The sequence below is a fragment of the Trichogramma pretiosum genome, unplaced genomic scaffold (genome assembly GCF_000599845.2).
Source record: "Trichogramma pretiosum strain Unisexual culture from Peru unplaced genomic scaffold, Tpre_2.0 scaffold13, whole genome shotgun sequence".
In the NCBI taxonomy this organism is placed as follows: Eukaryota; Metazoa; Arthropoda; class Insecta; order Hymenoptera; family Trichogrammatidae; genus Trichogramma; species Trichogramma pretiosum.
The window spans coordinates 2459191-2481459 of record NW_019641606.1 but is presented as its reverse complement, the minus strand read 5'-3'; the positions used below and the strand labels follow the sequence as shown (position 1 = coordinate 2481459).

General features: G+C 46.5%; 1 protein-coding gene across 1 annotated transcript; it reads left to right on the top strand.

Annotated features, from left to right (window-relative positions):
* The first annotated feature begins 4663 nt into the window (after positions 1–4663).
* Positions 4664–22241, top strand: LOC106651976 (dynein heavy chain 6, axonemal). The gene is given in 42 exon segments (XM_023458405.1): positions 4664–4709; positions 4776–4908; positions 4981–5179; positions 5354–5495; positions 5583–5822; positions 5901–6148; positions 6217–7041; positions 7125–7356; positions 7424–7934; positions 8004–8776; positions 8918–9223; positions 9315–9422; positions 9510–9646; positions 9722–10028; positions 10100–10245; positions 10319–10464; positions 10534–10666; positions 10726–10942; positions 11009–11143; positions 11217–12010; positions 12067–12278; positions 12350–12605; positions 13126–13317; positions 13402–14079; positions 14142–14314; positions 14405–14588; positions 14669–14840; positions 16137–16298; positions 16372–16548; positions 16635–16831; positions 16915–17160; positions 17236–17962; positions 18637–18809; positions 18886–19480; positions 19547–19687; positions 19758–19948; positions 20022–20129; positions 20191–20825; positions 20888–21030; positions 21095–21265; positions 21350–21625; positions 21690–22241. Coding segments are annotated over 42 exon segments (12120 nt in total). The 5' UTR covers positions 4664–4682.
* The last annotated feature ends 28 nt before the right edge of the window (positions 22242–22269 follow it).

Here is a 22269-nt window from a genome sequence, read left to right as displayed (position 1 = left end):
TCTGCAAATCTACAAGTGTCAAAGTGAAAATAATGATATAAGTCAATTAAAAGTATATACATAATTTGGTAAAGACAAACTTCTCTATCAACAACTAAACGATACCCGTGCGCCCCCTAGTGGATTTCTGGGGAAATGAAGCAGATGAGTAAATTTTAAAAAATAACATGTAAAAATGGGAAAAACTGTAAATAAAAAATGCTAGCGACAACAATGTTGAAGTTTATCATTCTTAAAATGAAGATCACACCCTTACATAATTTTAGAAACAATAAAATTACCTATTGTTTCGCTATTCGCGGGAATCGGATTCGCTTATACCCGGTTTACTACACGGTTGTTTAGTAATAATTTTTAGAATAGATATTTTATAAATAAATTTTTGAAAAATGGCTCCCACAAATAAAAGTAAAAAAGATAAGTGCTCAAAAAGAAATAAAACTGTGATGGATTTGGGCCAAAGGCTCAAGATTTTGGAGCTTATAAGAGAAGGAGAAAAAATTGTCATAATTATACGTAGATTCGAGGTCAATAAGTCAACTGTTAGGTCTATCGTGACTGACTAGTTCAATAAAAATTAAAAAATGATGCTGCTTTTTTCTGCTTCGGTATTTGTGGTTTCCCTGGGTTTACCTGTATTTATCCAGTAAAGAAAGGTTATTCGGTAGCAAAAAAAGGGAATGTAAGGCCATAAAAGTTTGAAAAAACAAACTTTTTTTTGGTTAATGTATGTCCAATTTTAATTATCCTTTATGTTCACGAAACTTTTCTTTGACCAAAAATTAGCCAAAAAATGTCGAGCATTTTTACTCGAGTCAGTTGTGAATTAAAAAAAGTGCCGCTCCCAAGCCAACTTTCATTCACTACTTACGCAGTTTCAAAACAATTATGCGAGTTTTTACTCATTTTTAAGAAAATGTAGAACAAATTTTTTGGTTTAAATTAAATTAATAAATGGTATCCACGTTTTTTTTTCAGATAGAACATGTTGTTATTACCGATAACGTCTCCTATAGTAAAAATAATCCATCTGTCAACAAATTTATCTAAATTTATCACTTGCACGTATTTGATCAATTCGGGGTTGCGTGCCATTACGTGAGATTTATTGAAAATTCAGTAGCCAACTAAATACTCGCTCCAGTCACAGTTCCAAACAAGACTTATAAAAAAATTTTGGCTGATCTTTCCACAAAGAATTACAGAAACCAAGTAGCCGAAAAGTGGCTAGAAAGTTGTTAGTAATAGTACACGAAATCTGAGATCACCACAACATTCATGAACGAAGGTGTAATAATAGTTGAAAACCCGAGTTTCTAATACACAATAATTTTCAGTAAAATTTTTATTAAAATTTCAGAAAAACATATGTACAAGTATCTATAATTTACGATTGTCAATTGTCATTTATTGTCATAGTTGTCGCACACAAAAACTTACTGACCTTCGTGTACTGTCTTTTGATGCCTCAACAAACCCCATTTACCACCAAATCTTTTCTCGCACTTGTCGCAAGCAAAATCTTTCCGACCTTCGTGTACTGTTTTTTGATGGACGAGTAAATGCGACTTGTATCCAAATTTCTTGTCGCATTCATCGCATGCGTAATCTTTTCGACCTTCATGAACTGTTCTTTGGTGGATCGGTAAATACTTTTCATGTCCAAATTTTTTCTCGCACTTGTGGCAAACGAAATCTTTCCCACCTTCGTGTACTGTCCTCTGGTGGACTAGCATATGCTGTTTACGTCCAAATTTCTTTTCGCATTTGTCGCATGCGTAATCTTTACGACCTTCGTGTACTGTCTTCATGTGAACTAGCAAATTACAACTATGTCCAAATTTTTTTCCGCACTTGTCACACACATAATCTTTGCAACCTGCGTGTACAGTGTTTTGGTGTACGATCAACTTCGACTTTTGTGCAAATTTCTTTTGGCACTTGTCGCATGAGAAATCTTTGCGTCCTTCGTGGATTGTCATTTTGTGTCTAATCAATTTCGATTTATATCCAAATTTCTTCTCGCATAGGTCACATGTGTAATCTGTCTGACCTTCGTGGACTGCCCTTTGGTGGTAGAGCAAATGCGATTTGTGTCCAAATTTACTTTTACACTTGTCGCACGCATAATCTTTCCGGCTTTCGTGGACTATCTTTATGTGAGCTAGCAAATTTGATTTTCGTCCAAATTTCTGCTCGCACTTGTCACATGCGAAATCTCTGCGACACTCGTGGACTGTCTTTTGGTGTCTGAGCAATAGCATTTTTTGCCCAAATTTTTTTTCACACTTGTCGCATACAAAATCTTTGCGACCTTCATGGACCGTCTGTTTGTGTTTTATTAAATTGCTTGAACTAACGAATTTCTTCTCGCACTTGTCGCATGCGTGATCTTTGTGACCCTCGTGGACTGTCCTTTGGTGCAAAAAGAGATACGATTTATTATCAAACTTTTTCCCGCACCTGTCACACACGTAATCTTTTTGACCTTCATGAACTGTTTTTTGGTGTCTTTTCAAATGGCTCGGATCACCAAATTTACTCTCGCACTTGTTGCATGCAAAATCTTTACGCTTTTCGTGTACTATCTTTTGGTGTCTAATCAGAATAGATTTTCGTCCAAATTTATTTTCACATTTGTCGCATGCGTAATCTTCCCGGCCTTCGTGGACTGTTTTCTGGTGCAAAAGCGTATGCGATTTTCGACCAAATTTTTCGTCGCTTTTGTCACATTCGTAACCTTTTTCGTAACGTCGTTCGTGAACTATATTTTTACGCCTGATAAAATCCGCCTTTCTTCGAAATTTCTTCTCACACTTGTTCCGAGCATAATTTTTGCAACCCTCATGGACTGTTTTTATATGCAAAAGCAAACTCTGTTTATTTCCAAATCTTTTTGCACATTTTTCACATAAGTAATCTCTGAAAACTTCGTGAAATATTTTTTGGTGCTGGAGTAAAGTTGATTTATTTTCAAATTTTTTCTCGCACTTTTTACATGACAAATCTTCGCGATCTTTGTGTGCCAATTTTTGGTGCGTAAACAAACTTGATTCCTTCAAAAATTTCTTTTCGCACTTGTCGCATGTGTAATTTTTTTGTTCATTGTGAATTGTGTCTCGGTGTATTATCACGCTTGATTCTTGGGTAAATGCTTCCTGACAAATATCAAAAACGTATTGTTTTTCGTTTAATACAACAATGTCTTGTTCACTTGAATTATTTTCCGAGCCAACTTCCTTGTATTTTTCATAACTTTTATCCATTTTGGTGCTTAAAATAAATGATGGTGACGATTGACACGTAAATTCGATGAGTAAAATTTATCTTTTGGTGTTATGGTTTGTTTCATCGGGAAAGATAACGTTCAAACTGATTTATTTTTACTATAAATATGATCAGTGTTTCGAGGGACGATGTCAAAATCGTTAATGATCATATTGTTTACAATTAAGGTACCGATTTATCTGTTTATACATATTTCATACATCATTTGAACGAGTTTTGAATTCCAATTTGGCTACGGTTTTTTCGAGAAATATTTTGACCTATTAAAATTAAGTACTTTTAAACGAACTACCGACGGACAACATCAAGCAAATAGATCTTTATACACGTGTATAATAAAAAATTTTGACATTCATTCCAAAATTTGCCTTTCCCGCGCGATAGAGATTAGTGTGATCCATAACCCACAATTGATTAGAGTCGTTTTCATCGATGATGAAAAAATTTATTTTTAACACAATTACACGTGTGCATTTTTATTAAAAAATAACATGTACATTTTACATTTGATAAAATTCATCGTATTATACTCCTGAAATGTTTTCGCCGATAACGATAAAGTAATTTGTAAATTAATTCAAATGTAGCCTGCCGTCGCTCTCCCCAAACCAAAGCGACGAGTATTTAATATCCGAGTAAATTAGCCATCTAATTGTATAAACAAAGCTCGACGTGAGCGCGCGCGCGGCTATGTAGTAGGATGCATCACGCAAGAGTTCCGGCGCGCCGCGAGTAGCGGTTTCATGCCGCACGCAACGATCTCCTCCGGTGCACACCGCACACACGACGGCCTGTCCTGGAATTCCGCTTTTTCGTTGCTCACTCCAAGCGGTATGTGTGGTAGCAGCTCGCTCGAACGAGTTGGCGTGCGCAGGCACATACATCCGCGATATATGCCAATCTGATGAGGTATAATTCATTTGTTAAGTCGATAGCGTACGGCTAACTTCAGCCCGTGTGTCAGAGATGTGTCTTTTATGCTATGCCTTTTTTTATAAGGGAGAGAGCGAGCGAGCGGCTCGACTGTTGCCGCTTTCTGCTCGTGGTGGCCACAAAGAAAGATAAACAAAAAGCTTTTCGTCGAAGAAAAAAAAATTGTTTAAGATACTTAGTGATAAGTTTAGTTTAAGTTTTTTGTTCGTATAGGTAGATTAAGTAAATAAAACTAATTACACAATGAACGAGGACACGTGCAAGAGGCCGAAATCCTCGGGCGATGGACCACACGTGCATCGGACGTGTCCACCCGATCAGCTGTTGCAAGCACAAAGTGACTTGACGCGCATCAAAAACGAAACGTACGATCCTGAATGGCAATCAATAGTTCTTCGGTTCTTTAAAAATATGTGGTGTTTTTTTTATTAATTGAAAGTGATTTTTTTCCGCGCGACAGAATGAAAAGTATGCTACCAGAACCACTGGTAAATGGCTTGCATTCTATTTTCACCGAGTGCTTCGTCGTTTGACGCGAATTGTAATGTTTTTAGACGGGATTCTTGGAGAAGCAGGAAAATATCAGAAGGTTAGTGACGAAGCCCAGCGTGCCGGTGAAAGAAGTCGAGGATCCGCCGTGGGACACGCCGAGGAAGAGCTTGTTCATCAAGCAGAGACCGTCGAAACGTAAATATTCAAAGTGTAAATTCTCGTCATTTTTAATTTTTAATTTTGTATTTTTTAATCGAATCGTTTCAGTCAACGAACAACTCTTGGCGAAATTTTCAAAAGAGACAGAATCGACGCATTCCTCTGGACTCAGGCTCGATCAGCAGCCCGTATTCGCGGATCAGCTGAAACTGATCGAGAAATTAAAGTCCGAGCCGGGCGTGTACTTTTACTACATGATTTACGCGGTGGATCGATCCTCCAAGTTTTTTCACCCCTACGCCCTGACGTGAGTATGTTGACACACTACTGGGAAGCTAAATTATTTCACGTTACAAACAAAGAAACTGGGCTTCGTCGAAATTACACGCAGTCTTGCCGGCCGTCGGCTAGCGTCTACCGCTGCGTATTGTAATATACGAATATATAGCCATTTTGAGCGCGTGTAATAATTATCTTATAGTATAGTGCCGTACAAGAAAATCGATAAGGTCTACTTGACAATGGGCCGAGACGGCGTGACGCAGTACAGCCCGACCGAAGTCGTTTTCACGCCCATCGATCAGTGGCAGCGAGAGTACAACGATTATCTGCTCCTCGTCAAGGTACTATACTGTATGAGGAGATAAACGATTGAAAATATATACCTAATTGTTTCTTTCTCTTTTTTTTTCGATGCTTTATTTCCATAGATCAGAACCTTTCGGCTGTTCCGCAAATGGAAGGCGTTCAACGTCTGGCGAAAGATCGTCTTCTACACGAAAATCACGCGCGCCATGAGCCACATGAACGGCCACCTGTTTCATTGCGACGACGTGTTCAGAGCGGCTCTGCTGCGGGTCAAGGCGATCAGCAGCTGCTACATCGATTCTTCCCTGGTCAACGTGTCGATCGTGCAGAAACTCGCTCTGTTCGCCTTCGTCGAGTTGCAAGTGGGTGGTACACGCGATAATAACAACCGTAACGTCGAACGATTCGAGAGAAAATAAAAACGTTCTTTTTCAATCAAGTTCGAGCAATTGGAGGACATCGTGGAAAAATTGAAGAGAGACAGAAAGACCGTAATCGGTATTTTGGACGGCGCGTGTCTGAGGTCGCTGCTCGACGCCGGATTCACGCCCGACGACTCGAACATCACCCTGGAGCAGACCGCTCTCGCGAAAATCGGCGGAAAAGTCAAGATGCCGAAGGACGGAATATTGAAAATGAGCTACGTCGAGCAGGCGAGGAAAAAGACGAAATGCTTGACGATTTCCAGGTACGCGCGAAGTCGATTTGATTTTGAAATTCTGTTATTTCGCGCGTGATTCAATGATTTCTTCATAGTTTCATACGTTTCGTCGACTTCAATCAAGCGACGATGATGCGCACACTGGTGCGCAATACCTACGAGGAGCTTTTGACGGTGCTGAAGCGCCACACGAAATACTTGCCGTGCGCCAGAGAGTACGAGGACACGAGGGTGGATTTCGTCTTCGATAACAAGCGAACGCCTAGAACACAGGTAAATGAATATAGGGAATCGCGCGTGAATCATCGGCTTTTCGAGCGGTAGTAACGTTCGTTCTTTCCATCGCAGTTTCCGTACTTCGACGTGGACCTGCTGATCAAGCCCGGCACCGGCATCGTGTTCGATCCCGCGGAGGAAATAATCTGGCACGTCCTGCAGACGCTGCAGTCCATGTGGGAGGAGAAGCTGAAGAGCATCAGGCCGTTCCTGTCCGACGAGCTGTTTTACAAGTTCACCCGACCGCTGATAAACAAGAAAATCGAGCCGCCCATCTGCGCCGAGGCCGTGGACGTGGCCGCTCTCTTCCAGGACGACCGCGTGCTCACAGGCTACAAGCTGACTCTGCGCGACGTCGTCCAGCGGAACTTCGACGCGGTGAAGAAGTACTGCGAGCGATTCCGCCACATCCACGAGTACTACGAGGAGGACATGGCCTTCGACGAGCGCGTGATACGCGACAATCTCAAGTACGAGCTGTTTCGCCAGTGGTGCGAGAGATATCGCCGGGAGGAGCAGGAGATCAACGCGATCGTGGATCAGCAGTCGATGGGCATCTTTTATCTCAAGTTTCGGAGATTCAAGGAGTCGGCCCTGCCGGCGCCCAACAGGAAACAGGCGCTGCTGGCCGTCGTGCTGCCCAAGTGAGATCTCTCTCGTCCTTTTTTTTTTGTATTTTTATACATACGATATGTTAGAAAGCGTCGTTCGTTGCCCGAAAAAAAAGGTTGGGCAAGAAGCGAGTCGACGCCCTGCTGAAGGAAGCCGAGGACGCGATCGAGTTCTTGGGCATCGATCCCGTGACCACCGACGACTACGTGGCCTTCATCAAGTTCGTGGACAAGGCGCAGAGCAAGGTCGACGCCATGGAGTCCGAGCTCGATTACATCAAGGAGCTCTACGACATCATGGGAGAGTACAACATTGCCGTGCCGCCGCAAGACATGTCCACCTATCTGGTACATATGTTATATTATCATCCGCTCTGTTCGTGAGAAAGAAAATAACGAACCTCGATCGAATCAGGGAATAAGCGTGTACTTCACGACGCTGAGGCTGTCGGTGGACAAGCGCCTCGAGGAGAGAACCAAGCTCGTCACCAAGTTCAACGCGCAGATACAGAAGGACATCAATATCCTCGTCGACGAGATACAGAGGATCAACGACGAGACGACGCAGTCCTGGCTGCTCGACCCGGAGAGCGACGTCAACGTCTGCCTCGAGGCGCTGATCGACCTCAACGACCGACTGACCGAGTGCTCGAGCCTGGCCAGCGACTATCGCAGCTTCCAGAAGTCCTTCAAGGTCGAGATGACGCGATTCGAGATACTCGAGCAGGTGGTGGACGAGGTCAAGCTCAGGCTCATGCTGTGGGACAGTCTGCTGGCCTGGGACACGACCATCGCCAAGTGGTACCAGGACGAGTTCGAGACACTCAACGTCGAGGACATGAACAACTTCGTGACGAAAAATCTCAAGAACATCATGCAGCTGGAGAAAGGCTTGCCGGTCAACGTCATCGTGCCGCAGCTCAAAGGTATCTATAAAATTTCCTTCGATTCTACGTGATATTTCGCGTTGACTCACTATCATTGTCTACGCGCAGAAAAGGTCGAGACGTTCAAGGACAAAATGCCGATAATCGGCTGCCTGCGCAATCCGAACTTACGACAGCGTCACTGGACGAAGATCGAGCTCCTGCTCAACTACAAATTCAAGCCGGACGATCCTCTGAATCTGCGCATAATCGAGGACCTCGGCGCCTTCGGCTATCAGAACGAGCTCATGGAGATATCGAGCTCGGCCAGTTCCGAGGCGGGCCTCGAGGCGATGCTCGCCAAGATCGAGGAGACCTGGAAGATCATCGAGTTCGTCGTCAACAACCACAAGGACGCCAAGGACATATTCGTGCTGGGCACGCTCGAGGAGGTGCAGACCGCCCTGGACGACAGCAACATCACCATACAGACGATAGCGGCGTCGAGGCACGTGGCCCCGATCAAGCCGCGAGTCGACGACTGGCTCAAGCGGCTCGATCTCTTCGCCAGGACGCTGGAGGCCTGGCAGTACTGCCAGCAGCAGTGGCTCTACCTCGAGGCGATATTCTCGGCGCCGGACATACAGCGACAGCTGCCCATCGAGGCCAAGCTCTTCGTCGCCGTCGACAAGTCCTGGAAGGACATCATGAGGAAGGTGGCGAAGATGCCCCTGGCCCTGGAGAACTGCACGCAGCCGGGACTGTACGAGCAGTTCACCGAGAACAATCGCAGCCTCGACAAGATACTCAAGTGCCTCGAGGCTTATCTCGAGACCAAGAGGATAGCCTTCCCTCGATTTTTCTTCCTGTCTAACGATGAACTTTTAGAAATTTTATCACAGGTATAAGATATGCAGCGATCGATCGAATTCGACATTTTATAAGACTCGTAAATTTTATAAATAACTGTGAAAAAAACAATCGTTCGAATAATTTATACCTCGCTCACGCAACCAAATCCTTTCGTCCTTTCCCCCGTCAAGACGAGAAACCCTCACGCCGTTCAACGTCACCTCCAAAAGTGCTTCGACGCCATATTCCGGCTGGATTTCGCTCCCGTCGACGACAAGGGCGGCAAAGCCCTGTCCGACGACATCCTGGCCATGGTGTCGCCCGAGGGCGAGCGCGTCGAGCTCGGAAAAGGATTGAAAGCCCGCGGCAACGTCGAGAACTGGCTCAACAAGGTCGAGCAGGCCATGTTCGTGAATCTGAAGAAGAACATGGAGCTGGCCCTGGCGGATTACCCGAAGAAGGGCAGAAAGCACGTGATCTGGAACTATCCCTCGCAGGTTCTACTACCGTCGTAGAGATATTTGATTTTATTTTTTTTTTTTGCAAAAATTCGAGGCTTGAGTTTCTGCGTTGCGTTCGTGTATACAGATCGTTCTGACGGTTTCGCAAATATTCTGGGCGGCCGACGTGCACAAGATACTCGACTCCGCGGACCCGATCGGCAACATGAAGGGTTTCGAGGCCAAATCCTACAAAGTGAGCTCCCAACGCGATACAATGTGATACAAAAAATTATACACGATAAAAATCTTCACACCTGGCCCCTCGTTGCACAAACCAAAGAACTTGAACGAACTGGCAGCCCTGGTGCGAGGCGAGCTGCCCAAACTCGTGCGCGACGTCATCATCAATCTCATAACCGTGGACGTGCACGCCCGCGACACCATCTCGATCCTCGTCGAGAATCAGGTCTCGTCCAGGTAACCCCNCCCCCCCCCCCCCCCCCCCCCCCCCCCCCCCTCTCGTTCTGAACTATCTGTACTCGAATCGATCAGCAAGAGCTTCGACTGGACCAAGGCGCTGCGCTACTACTGGGACAAGAGCCGGGACAATTGCTACGCGAGGATGAGCAACGCCGAGTACCTCTACGGCTACGAGTACCTGGGCGCGCAGCGCAGACTGGTCATCACCCCGCTGACCGACAAGTGCTACCTCTGCCTGATGGGAGCTCTGCAGCTGGATCTGGGCGGGGCGCCGGCCGGTCCCGCGGGCACGGGCAAGACCGAGACGACCAAGGATCTGGCCAAGGCCCTGGCCATACAGTGCGTCGTGTTCAACTGCTCCGAGGGACTCGACTATAAAGTATGAATATACATATATGCTCTCTCGAATCTCGCAAATTGATCGGCGCAACGATATCGATGCCGGTATAGATGATGGGTCGATTCTTCTCCGGGCTCGCGACCTCCGGCGCCTGGTGCTGCTTCGACGAGTTCAATCGTATCGACATCGAGGTGCTTTCGGTCATAGCCCAGCAACTCATCACCATTAGAAACGCCAAACTCATTCGAGCCAAAGAGTAATAATCACATCCATAGGGCTGAGTTGGCTCTCTGATTAACGAGTCATGACTTTTAAATAATGCATAACAGGTTCATGTTCGAAGGCCGCAAGATAAGATTGGTCATGTCTTGCGCGTCGTTCATCACCATGAATCCCGGATACGCCGGTCGAACGGAGCTGCCGGACAATCTCAAGTCCCTCTTTCGCCCCGTGTCCATGATGGTACCCGATTACAGTGAGTCAACCCCTGCAAAGAGTCAACATTTTTAGAAAAATCCCCCTTACTCCCGATTGTCGCTTTCAGAGCTGATCGCCGAAGTGACCCTGTACTCCGAGGGTTTCGAGTCGTCGAAACCTCTGTCGAAAAAGATGACCCTCATGTACACTCTGTGCAGCGAGCAGCTGTCCCAGCAGGATCATTACGATTTTGGAATGAGGTACAGTCCAATTGACCTCGCGATGATAGCGCATTAAAGGCTAATTTTTTTTCTATCAGGGCCGTCAAGAGTGTGCTCGTGATGGCGGGCAGCTTGAAACGCGACAATCCGGACATCCACGAGAACATCGTCCTCATAAGGGCTCTCAGAGACAGTAATCTGCCGAAATTTTTGGCCGACGATGCCGAGCTGTTTCAGGGTATACTGGGAGATCTGTTTCCCGGGGTAGTTTTGCCCGAAGAAGATTACGGAGTGCTCCAACAAACCGCCGTAGAAGTAACGATCATCATTTTATTCCATTCGTTTCCGAAATTTATTATTTTCTTCCCGTTCGATGCGTAGATTATGAAAGAGTCGCTGTTGCAACCGGAGGCCTGCTCGATAAACAAAGTCATTCAGCTGCACGAGACGATGCGCGTGAGACACGGAGTGATGCTGGTAGGGCCCACCGGAGCCGGTAAAACAACAGTTCTCAACGTGAGTCTCGCGCATTCGACGAAAATCAGGAAAACCTGCATTAATTTTGCTTGTCGTCGCTCGCCTCGGGCAGGTTCTCAAAGAATCTTACGGCAGACTGAACGAAATGGGAATAAAGAATCAGTACTACCAGAAGGTGCTCATGTACACGATGAATCCGAAAGCCGTGACGATGGGCGAGCTCTACGGCGAGGTGAGTCTCGCCTCGAACGAGTGGCACGACGGCCTGCTGGGGGTCGTCGTGCGCATAGCCTGCGCCGCCCAGAGCGAGGACCACCAGTGGGTCGTCTGCGACGGACCGGTGGACGCCGTCTGGATCGAGAACATGAACACCGTGCTCGACGACAACAAGATGCTCTGCCTCGCCAATTCCGAGCGCATCAAGCTCACGCCCTACGTGCACATGATCTTCGAGGTGGCCGATCTGGCCCAGGCCTCGCCCGCCACGGTCAGCCGCTGCGGCATGGTCTATCTCGATCCGACGGAGCTCAAGTGGATGCCCTACGTGAAGACCTGGATAGCCACGATCTCGGAGCGGCTGTTCAAGAAGGAGATAGCGCCGTTTCTGCTCGAGCTGTTCTCCAAGTACGTCGAGGCCGGCTTGGTGTTCTTCCGGAAGAACTGCGACCACGCCATCGCCCAGGTGGACATCAGCAAGGTGTCGATGCTGTGCGCCCTGCTGGAGAGTCTGATCCTCGAGCCCGGGGCCATCGACCGGACCGCCGATCTCAGCAAGATCAAGACTTTCTTGACCCAGGCCTTCGTGTTCTCGTACATCTGGTCCATAGGCGGTAACGTCGTGGATAACTCGAGGGAGACCTTCGAGTACTTCGTCAGAGAGCTCTTCGACAACGACGTGAATGCCAAGTGAGTTTCGCTGAATGTGTGTGTGTGAACTACTGAACTCATTTCGTCGCGTCAAGTTTGCCGTCGTCCTCCGATCTGTGGGATCTCTTCGTCAATACCCAAGACAAGCGCATGGAGGTGTGGAAAAAACTCATGCCTACGTTCACGTTCGACCCCGCGGTGCCGTTCTTCGAGGTCCTCGTGCCGACCATCGACACGGTTCGCTTCGGCTACGTCATGGAAAAATTGCTGCAGGTCAACAAGCCCGTTCTCTTTACCGGAAGCACAGGTACTCGATTGCCAGTTCCGTTCGGCAAAACGACGATACGATATAACATACCTCGTCGTCGTGCAACACAGGCGTCGGTAAATCGGTGATCGCCAAATTGGTGCTGAACACGATGGAGTCGTCCGGCAAGTGGACCCCGATCGTGCTGAACTTTTCCGCCCAGACGAGCAGCGGCCAGACCCAAGAGATTCTCGAGCTGAAGCTCGAGAAAAAGAAGAAGACGGTGCTGGGGGCCAAAGTCGGCAAGAGAGTCTGCGTGTTCATCGACGACATCAACATGCCCAAGCTCGATACTTACGGCTCTCAGCCGCCCATCGAATTGATAAGGTTTGCTGATTACGATTATTAAAAACGATCGGGGTACCTTGAGTTTATTACAGATTTAAAAGTCGAGCATTAAAATTGACGTGACTGACGTTGAACGATATTCAAGGTACTTTCGCGTGGAATATTCGTTCAGAATCAATGTAACTGTAATAATTTATTTCTTTACGTAATCTGCAAAAATGCAAGAATACCATACATTGGTTTTAATATAAAAATGAATGACATGAATTTAACTCTATGCACGATCCTCAAACTTTCAATACTGACTTTTGTTTTTTCATTTCTCAAAAAATATGACTTTTAAAAGATGTAATGACAATTATTGCCAACATCCACCGCTGGATGGTGAGTAACTTTATTCTGTAAATCTTCAAGTGGCACAGTAAAAATGATTGTATAAATGATTCCAAGAAAAATCAAATTGTGAGGAAATAAAATGTCTAGCAAACAGTTCTACACTTCTACCTTAATTTTAGTATAAAATATTTTTAAACCCTGCAATAACACTCGAATTTTACAGGCAGGTAGTGGACAGCGGAGGTTTCTACAACAAAGACAAGATATACTGGAAATACATACAGGACGTGGTTCTGAGCGCCGCTTGCGCGCCACCTGGTGGCGGTCGAAATCCCATCACGCCCAGATTGATGCGACACTTCGCCATGCTGGTCATTCCGTCGCCCACCGAGGACTCGTTAAAGTCCATATTCAGGTGAGGCCGACAGCCATTCCCGAAGCTCTCAAGCTCGAGATTCGGACGCTCGACATAACATCTCGTTGTATCGTCCTCGTACAGATCCATCATGAGAGGATTTCTGAAGGATTTCGCCCAACCGGTGGTCGACATCGGCGACAGAGTAGTCAGCGCCGCCGTCGAGATCTACGGTCGAATAGCCGAGGACCTTCTGCCCACCCCCGAGAAGAGTCACTACATATTCAACCTTCGCGATCTCTCCAAGTGCATCCAGGGCATACTGCAAGCCGACTCCGGGGTGGTTCGCGAGGCCAAGCACCTGCTCAGGCTCTTCTATCACGAGTGCCTGCGAGTCTTCCACGATCGCCTCATCAATTCCCAGGACAAGACGTACTTCTATCGGCTGCTGTCGGGCATCTGCAGCACGACCTTCAGCGACGCCGTCCTCGAGCTGCCCGAGACCGACGAGGAGCTCATGGCCAATCCGCCGCTGCTGCTCTACGGCGACTTTCTCGAGTTCGGCGCGCCGCCCGAGAAACGTCTGTACGAGGAGATCGTCGATCTCGATCGCACCCGAGTCGTGCTTCAGGATTATCTGGACGACTACTGCGTGCAGACGTCCAAGGACATGGGTCTGATATTTTTCCTGGACGCCATCGAGCACCTGTGCAGATTGGCCAGGATACTGAGATCGGAGAGGGGCAACGGGTTGCTGGTGGGCGTCGGTGGCATGGGAAAGCAGAGCTTGACCAGATTGGCCTCGCACATGAACGGATACAGGTGGGACTCGATCGATTTTCAATGTTTCGAAAGATTCAACGGTGGCTCGCGTAACTTCGCAGGTGTCACCAGATCGAAGTCAGCCGAGGCTACGACAAAAACGCCTGGAACGAAGACTTGCGTAAATTTTACTTCCGGCCGGGCGCCTACGCGGAGCACGAGACGTTTCTGTTCACCGACACTCAGATCGTCGTCGAGGAATTTCTCGAGGACATTAACAATACATTGAATTCAGGTATTTACCGTACAAAAAAAATTTAATTGTCAAGTTATCTTGTTAATTTATTCACGAGTTATCATCATTGATATTACTACGCGGGAACAGGAGAGGTGCCTAATTTATTCGAAGCCGACGAGCTCGAACGCGCCATCATAGCTACGAGACCCGCGGCCAAGGAAGCCGGCATCGACGAGTCCAACCGCGACGCCATTTATTTGTACTTCATAGGCCGCGTGAGGAACTATCTGCATCTGATGCTCTGCATGAGTCCAGTCGGAGAGGCATTTCGGTCTTTACAAAAAAAAAAAAAATTTCATTGACCCCTTACCGAAGCAAAGTCTAACAAAAATAACATTTTTTCTTATATAGCCGTCGTTGTCGGATGTTTCCGTCGCTCGTCAATTGCTGCACAATCGATTGGTACTCCAAGTGGCCGAACGAAGCTCTCCTGTCCGTGGCAGTTAAAACAATCAGCACCGTGATCGCGGACGACGAGGAAAAAGTTCACTCTCTGGCGTCTATTTGCGTTCTCATGCACGAGGTGAATTTTTAATTTTTTTGACCATTGTAAAAAGTTATAATATATACACGATATTCTATAATCTGTTCCATATTCCGCGAGTATGAGAAACAATTGAAGCGAGGGAAGTTTAAAAATAATTATTGCTTCGAGATGAAGGTTTTTTAACATTCAAGACAGGGTACTTGAGAAATATGGTTTATGTTGTAGTTGATGTAGAAAGGTTAGTAAAACGCTTGTTCACAATTACAACAACAAAAATTATAGAAAATTTGAAATACTTTATTATTCTTCAAAAAAATTCAAGAATATTTGATTGAAAAAATTTTCTTAAATTACATAGCGTAGTCCTGTGATAGTAGGATCCTTATCGCTATGTCTAAATATGTCGGAACATGTCTCATGTTCTTAGGGCCTCCTACAATCATGTACTGCAGTAATTTCGAAGTTCAAAGGTATCACTCTGGTATCCAAATGATTTGTGACATATCTCACATTCGAAGGGCTTGTCACGATTTTGTACTGTATAATCAATGAATATATGTTCATTTTTATTATTGATCTGATTCTCGTTTTCTATTTTAATAATAGATAGAAGGCTTTGATCCTCAGTTTTGCAAGCGGTCGCTGATAGAGACGGCAGTTCAGGTTTAACATACTTGCACTCAAAATCAATGAATATCTTTTTATCCACCTTTTGCTGTAATGTCATAACCTCATTCGCGTTGTTATCCTAAAATTCAATTTGTATAAATATATTTTGATAGTGAGATATTAGAATGTCATTCAAATTATCGAACTCACCGGTGATTCGTAAAACGGAGATGTTTCAAAGTTTTTGGCTTCACAAGAGTCTATCGAATCGAAAATATTATCGCCTGCATCCGACTAAGTATCATTCGATTCTTCTTTCACTCTGAAGAACAAAAAAAAGCATATAAATCGATCGCTTCAAAACATATCATAGCGAACATAAAGAAGCCATACCTAACTGTACTTACGAAACATTTACTCAAATGAGAAATGTATTCGAATCCACACCGATACAATACATAATTATATTACACAGGTGATATTAAAAATGAAATGAGCGGTAATTGTACAGTATATCTCGATTCATAAAAAATTAATGCGTTCGAAAGCTTGGTTGCGTCTTCAAAGTAAACGTTTCGTGACTGGTGATGATGCATAGATTGCAAGCTTTTGAATTCCTGATAATGTTCAGTAGTGTATGATTTTTTATGCACGCAGAGCACTGAAAAAGGCTAGTTTAATATAAAGTTTTTGGCGCGAAACTTCACAATTTGACATCTGCAGAGTGTCGAGGCAATGACGGTGAGATTCTTCGAAGAAATGAGACGCAGGTATTACACGACTCCGAGCAGCTATTTGGACCTGTTGAAGTTATATTTGAACACGTTCGATATGAAAAATACGAAAATCGGCACGAAGAGGAGTAGAATCGGCAATGGTTTGAATGTAATATATTTTTCATATGCTGTCGAAAAAAAATATCTCAAATACATTTACTACGTCATTCTTTTACTATTAGAAACTAAAAGAGACCAACGAAATGGTAGCTGTGATGAAGGTCAACATCATCGCTTTGAAGCCCCAATTGAAAATCAATTCCGAGGAGGTGGGTAAATTGATGATAATCGTCGCGAAAGAAAAGGCAGAGGTCGATAAAGTACGAGAAGTCGTAGCCGCGGACGAGGCAGTTGCTAAAGTAAACACATTTTGTATGATTTTAATTGTGGTCGTAGGATCATTTATTCATTGAATAATCTTCATTTAAAACAAAAAATGAATTAGGCTCAAGCGGAAATGACCGAGGCCTTGGAGCAAGAAGCTCGAAAAGATCTGGAAGCTGCTTTGCCGGCCCTGCAGGAAGCTCAAAATGCCTTGGCCGCTTTAAATAAGAACGACATCAATGAAATCAAAGTGTTTAATAAACCACCACCACTGGTTCGTTTCGTCTTGGAAGCGGTTTGTTTGCTACTGGGAGAAAAGTAATAAGAAACAATTTAGGATAACTTACATTTAAGCGATGATCGAAAAGCTCTTGAATAGTAACGATTTACCTTCTTACCAGACCCGATTGGCAAACGGCAAAGAGCATTTTGAGCGATCTCAAATTTTTAGAACGCTTGATAGCTTATCCTATAGACAGCGTCAGCGACAAATTGTTGAAGAAGCTGCAAACGTACACCATGAATAAAGATTTTTGGCCCGATATCGTGGCCAAACAGAGCAAAGTGTGCAAGTCCTTTTGCATTTGGGTACGAGCGGTCGACGGCTACGCCAAAATATCACGAATCGTCGAGCCGAAGAAGCAAAAGTTAGTCCGAGCTTTTGGCATCAACTTTTTTCCTCGATGTACATCCTGCCAATCCACCTTTCGCTCTTTCTAAAGACTGAAGGAAGCCGCGGAGGAGATGGAAATTATCGCCGAGATTCTGCGCGAAAAGCAGGAGGCGTTGGCGAGCGTCGAGAGGCAGATCAAAAATCTCCAGAACCAGTACGACGGCGCCGTCAAGCGACTGGCCGATCTGGAGTACACGATGGTGCTGAGCGAGGCTCGACTGGGCCGATCGGAGAGACTGACCTCGGCCCTGGCCGACGAGGAGGTCCGATGGATCGAGGAGATGAAGGAGTTCGAGAAGCAGATGGCTTGCATCGCGGGCGACACACTCGTAGCCGCGGGTGGCCTGGCCTACCTGGGCGCCTTCACCAGTTTTTACCGCGAACTCCTGCTGACCACGTGGCTGGAGAACTGCGAGAGGCTCGAGATCGTCACTACCCCGAATTTCAGTATCGTCAACGTCCTCGCGGACCCGTACGACGTGCGCGTCTGGAACAGTTTCGGCCTGCCCAGGGACCAGGTGAGCACGGAGAACGCCATACTGGTGACCCAGGCGGGTCGCTGGCCCCTCATGATCGACCCGCAGGAGCAGGCCAATCGCTGGATACGCTCGATGGAGCAGCAGCACGGCATCAGGGCCTGCAAGATGACCGACGGCAACTTCATGCGCACGATGGAGGCCTGCATCAGCACGGGCACGCCGATTCTGCTGCAGGAGATCGGCGAGACGCTCGATCCCAGCCTCGAGCCGATACTGCTGAAGCAGACTTTTGTACAGGTGCGACTTTCACTGCTATAGTAAAATTACGTAGCCGGGCTAAGCTGTAATTGCTCTTTTCTAGTAGTGGGATTCATACTACCCCCTTTCCTCAAAAAAATCACAACCACAATTCTTTAATTAACGTGGCTTTGTAAGTCTCCTCTGAGGCGTCTATTGGTTTCGTCATTAACGACGTGAATACTGTATTAGTACCTAAACTACCGCTAGATGGCGTATGTTCAAATTATCGAGAAATCGCAAGAGAAAAAGCGAAGTTCTTGGCATGTAATGTTAGCTTCGTTCTTCCGCCTCTAAAAATCCAATTTCATCGTTCCTCCGAAGACTATCTCTAAAACATAAAAAAATCTCTCTTTCGAAAATGCGGAGAAGAAAATCTTCCTTTTGAAAATGCGTTCAAGAAAATCTCCCCAGAGGAAACAGTGGTCATGGAAAATTTTTTTTCTTCAATTAGAGGGGAAAAAATATTTGGCGAACAAGCCCAGGGAAAATTTGGGGAAAAATATAGGTTTTTTTTTTGGAAAGTTAAAAAGTCCATTTCAGGAGAGTTTTTTTCTCCACAATTATTCTGAAGAGATTTTCTTATCCGAAAAACTTAAAGAGGGATTTTTTTAACCTCACCACTATGTGAGATTGTATTCGTAAGGATGATCGAATTGTTGGGATCTAACTAGGGTGGCCGAACGTTGATCCGTCTCGGTGACAACGACGTCGAGTACGACGCGAATTTCCGCCTGTACATAACGACGAAGATGGCGAATCCGCACTACCTGCCTGAGATCTGCATCAAAGTGACCATCGTCAATTTCACCGTCACCCCCAGTGGACTGGAGGATCAGCTACTGGCGTGAGCGAACGAGCCAAAATTTCCTTCGATACTGTACGTACTCGATTTTCTCAACGCGTCCGTTACGTTCGCGCAGCGACGTCGTGCGCATCGAGAAACCCGAGCTCGAGACGATGCGCAACGAGCTCATCGCCCAGATCAACGCCGACAAGAGCCAGCTGGACGGCATCGAGGATCGCATCCTGACGCTGCTGTTCAGCTCCGAGGGCAACATACTCGACAACGAGGAGCTGATCGAGACGCTGAACGAGAGCAAGGAGACGTCGGCGGTGATAGCGTCGCGCCTCATCGACACCGAGGCCACCGAGGTCGAGATCTCGGGGGCGCGCGAGGACTATCGCCGAGTGGCCACACGTGGCTCGGTGCTCTACTTCGTCGTGGCGAATCTGGCCATCATCGACTCGATGTATCAGTTCTCGCTCAAGTACTTCAATCAGATCGTCAACACGGTGACGCAGACGAGCGAGAAGGTGCCGGATCTGCAGCAACGACTGCAGATTCTCTGCGACGAGATCACCATGGCCATATTCACCAACGTGTCGCGAGGACTCTTCGAGAGGCACAAGATCGTTTACAGCTTCATGATGAACATCGCCATACTGCTGGACGCGGGCACGGTTAAGAGTAGTCAGTGGAATTTTCTGCTGCGAGGGCCGGATCAATTGACCACGGTACGATTACGACGTGAAATAAAAAAGAAAATCGGTTGAATACTCGAATACAATTTTCTTCGGTAGATCAAGAAACCGGATTATCCAACTCTCACTGATCCAATGTGGAGCAGCGCCAATTATCTCGCCAATAATTTTCCCGTTTTCGAGCACATAATGGACGACATATTTAAAAAAATAACCATCAACATTGACGTTTACGAAGAGGCAAGTTATTAAACTTTAATAAAAAAAAAAAATATTGATTTTATTTTAACGAAAAACTCTAAATCTTTAGCACATCAATATTTTACCCGACAACAAGCAATCATCCAAGCACAAGTGGAACGAAATACTCACCGACATCGAGAAGCTCATGCTTTTGAAGGCCTTGAAAGAGGAAAAATTGATCTTCGGTATCACGGCCTTCGTGAAGAAAAACATGGGACAGAAGTACGTCGAGTCTCCCATGATTTCGCTGCAGGTTTTGTAAGTAGCGATCGAGTCGATACATTTTTAACATTATATCGAGTCCGCGTTTCAAGGGAAAATTTTCGTAAAGATTCCCAGACACGTCGAAAGAGACTCCGTTGGTGTTCGTGCTGAGCACCGGCTCGGATCCCTTCAACGTCTTCATGAAATTCGCCTTCGAGATGGGCTTCGGTGAAAGGTAATTCAGCAAAATTCTCCTGACTATAACTCTTGTGACCGAGAAAACGTTTCAACTCTAGATTCGAGTCGATATCTCTGGGCCAAGGACAAGGTCCGATCGCCGAGGCTCTCATCCGCGACGGCTGCGACAAGGGCAAGTGGATATTCTTGCAGAACTGTCACCTGGCCACCTCGTGGATGCTCGAGCTCGAGAGCATAGTCATCGAGATATCCGAGGATCCGCACGCGGTGCACGACGACTTCCGGCTGTTTCTGAGCTCGATGCCGAGCACGGGCTTCCCCGTGTCGGTGCTGCAGAACTCGATCAAGGTGACGAACGAGCCGCCCAAGGGCCTCAAGGCCAACGTCAAGCGGGCCTTCTTCGATCTCGAGGAGGACTTCTTCCAGGGCCACGAGCTCGCGGAGAGGTGGCGCCGCATGATATTCGGCGTGTGCTTCTTTCACGCCATCATACAGGAGCGCAAGAAGTTCGGCCCGCTCGGCTGGAACATCATCTACGAGTTCAGCGACAGCGATCGCGAGTGCTGCCTGCTGAATCTCAAGATGTTCTGCGTGAACGAGACGATACCCTGGGACGCGTTGATCTACACCACCGGCGAGATCACCTACGGCGGAAGGATCACCGACAATTGGGATCTGCGCTGCTTGAAGACCATTTTGCACTCTTACTTCTCGCCGATGACGCTGGATACAGGTTTTTTTCGTTATTTTTAAATCGATCACATTTTATTCTCTTTAAATGATCGTCGATTGCAGCTTACGTGTACTCGCCATCCGGAAAATACTACTGTCCCGTACGCGAGACTCTGGACGAGTATCGCGAATTCATCGACACTTTCCCCATTATCGAGGATCCGGAAATATTCGGCATGCACGAAAACGCCAATATCGCTTTTCAGGTACGGCATGAAATTCATTTTTGTATTTTTGCAAAATATTCATCAAAATAAAATGTCGATACAGTTGAAAGAGTCGAAAACCATGATGAACACCATCATGGAGGTGCAGCCGAAAGTTGGCTCTGGTGGGGAGGGAAAGTCGAGCGCCGATATCGCCTACGAATTGGCCGACCTGATAATGTCGAAGATAGCGGTGAAAATCGACATAGACACGTGTCATCCGAAGCATCTCAAAGTAAGAATCCGAAAAATCGTCGCAGACTCTCGAAGTATTCAGCAATTTTTTTCTTTACGATCAACATTTTATATCGCACAAAAGAAAGACAAAACCGGCAGATTGGCTTCGCTGACCGTCGTGCTACTGCACGAAGTCGAGAGGTACAACATTTTATTGAAAGTCATCCGTACGTCGATGGAAAATTTACAACGGGCAATCAAGGGATTCATCGTCATGTCCGAGGAGCTCGAGAACGTTTTCAACTCTTTGGTGAATAATCAGGTCCCCCGATTGTGGGCCAACACAAACGTCTATCCGTCGCTAAAGAGCTTGGGCAGCTGGATCAGAGATTTGGAGCTAAGAATAGACTTCATACAGGTAAAATAAAATAAAAAAAAAACTGTCAACCATGACCGAGATGATTTCGCGTATCCATGCATAGATGTGGTTGACCGTCGACAAGCCCACCTCCTTCTGGATCTCCGGCCTGTCGTTCCCGCAAGGCTTCATCACGGGCATCCTGCAGACCCACGCGCGAAAGCACAACATACCGATCGACCAGCTGAAGCTCGACTTCGCCGTGACCAAGGTCGTGCTGGACCAGGACGACATCGAGACCGCCCACAAGGCGGCCAACAACAAGGAGGTGCCGAGCGTCTACAAGAACCTGCAGGTGCCCGAGGACGGCGTGCTCGTTCACGGCCTGTACATCGACGCCGGCCGCTGGGACTTTCGCGCGCAGAGCCTCGCGGACGCCAACAAGGGCGAGATGAATCCGCCCCTGCCCTGTCTGCACGTGATGCCCGTGGTCGAGCTGCCGGACCAAGATCGTCGCTACGTGGCGCCGCTCTACAAGACCAGCATCAGGGCGGGCACCCTGTCGACCACGGGCCACAGCACGAATTTCGTCATGCCCGTGCTGCTGCCCGCCTCGAGGGAGCAGGCCTACTGGATTTTGAAGGGCACGGCGTTGCTCGTACAGATTACGAATTGACGATTGTTTTTGTTTAGTTTTTTTTTTT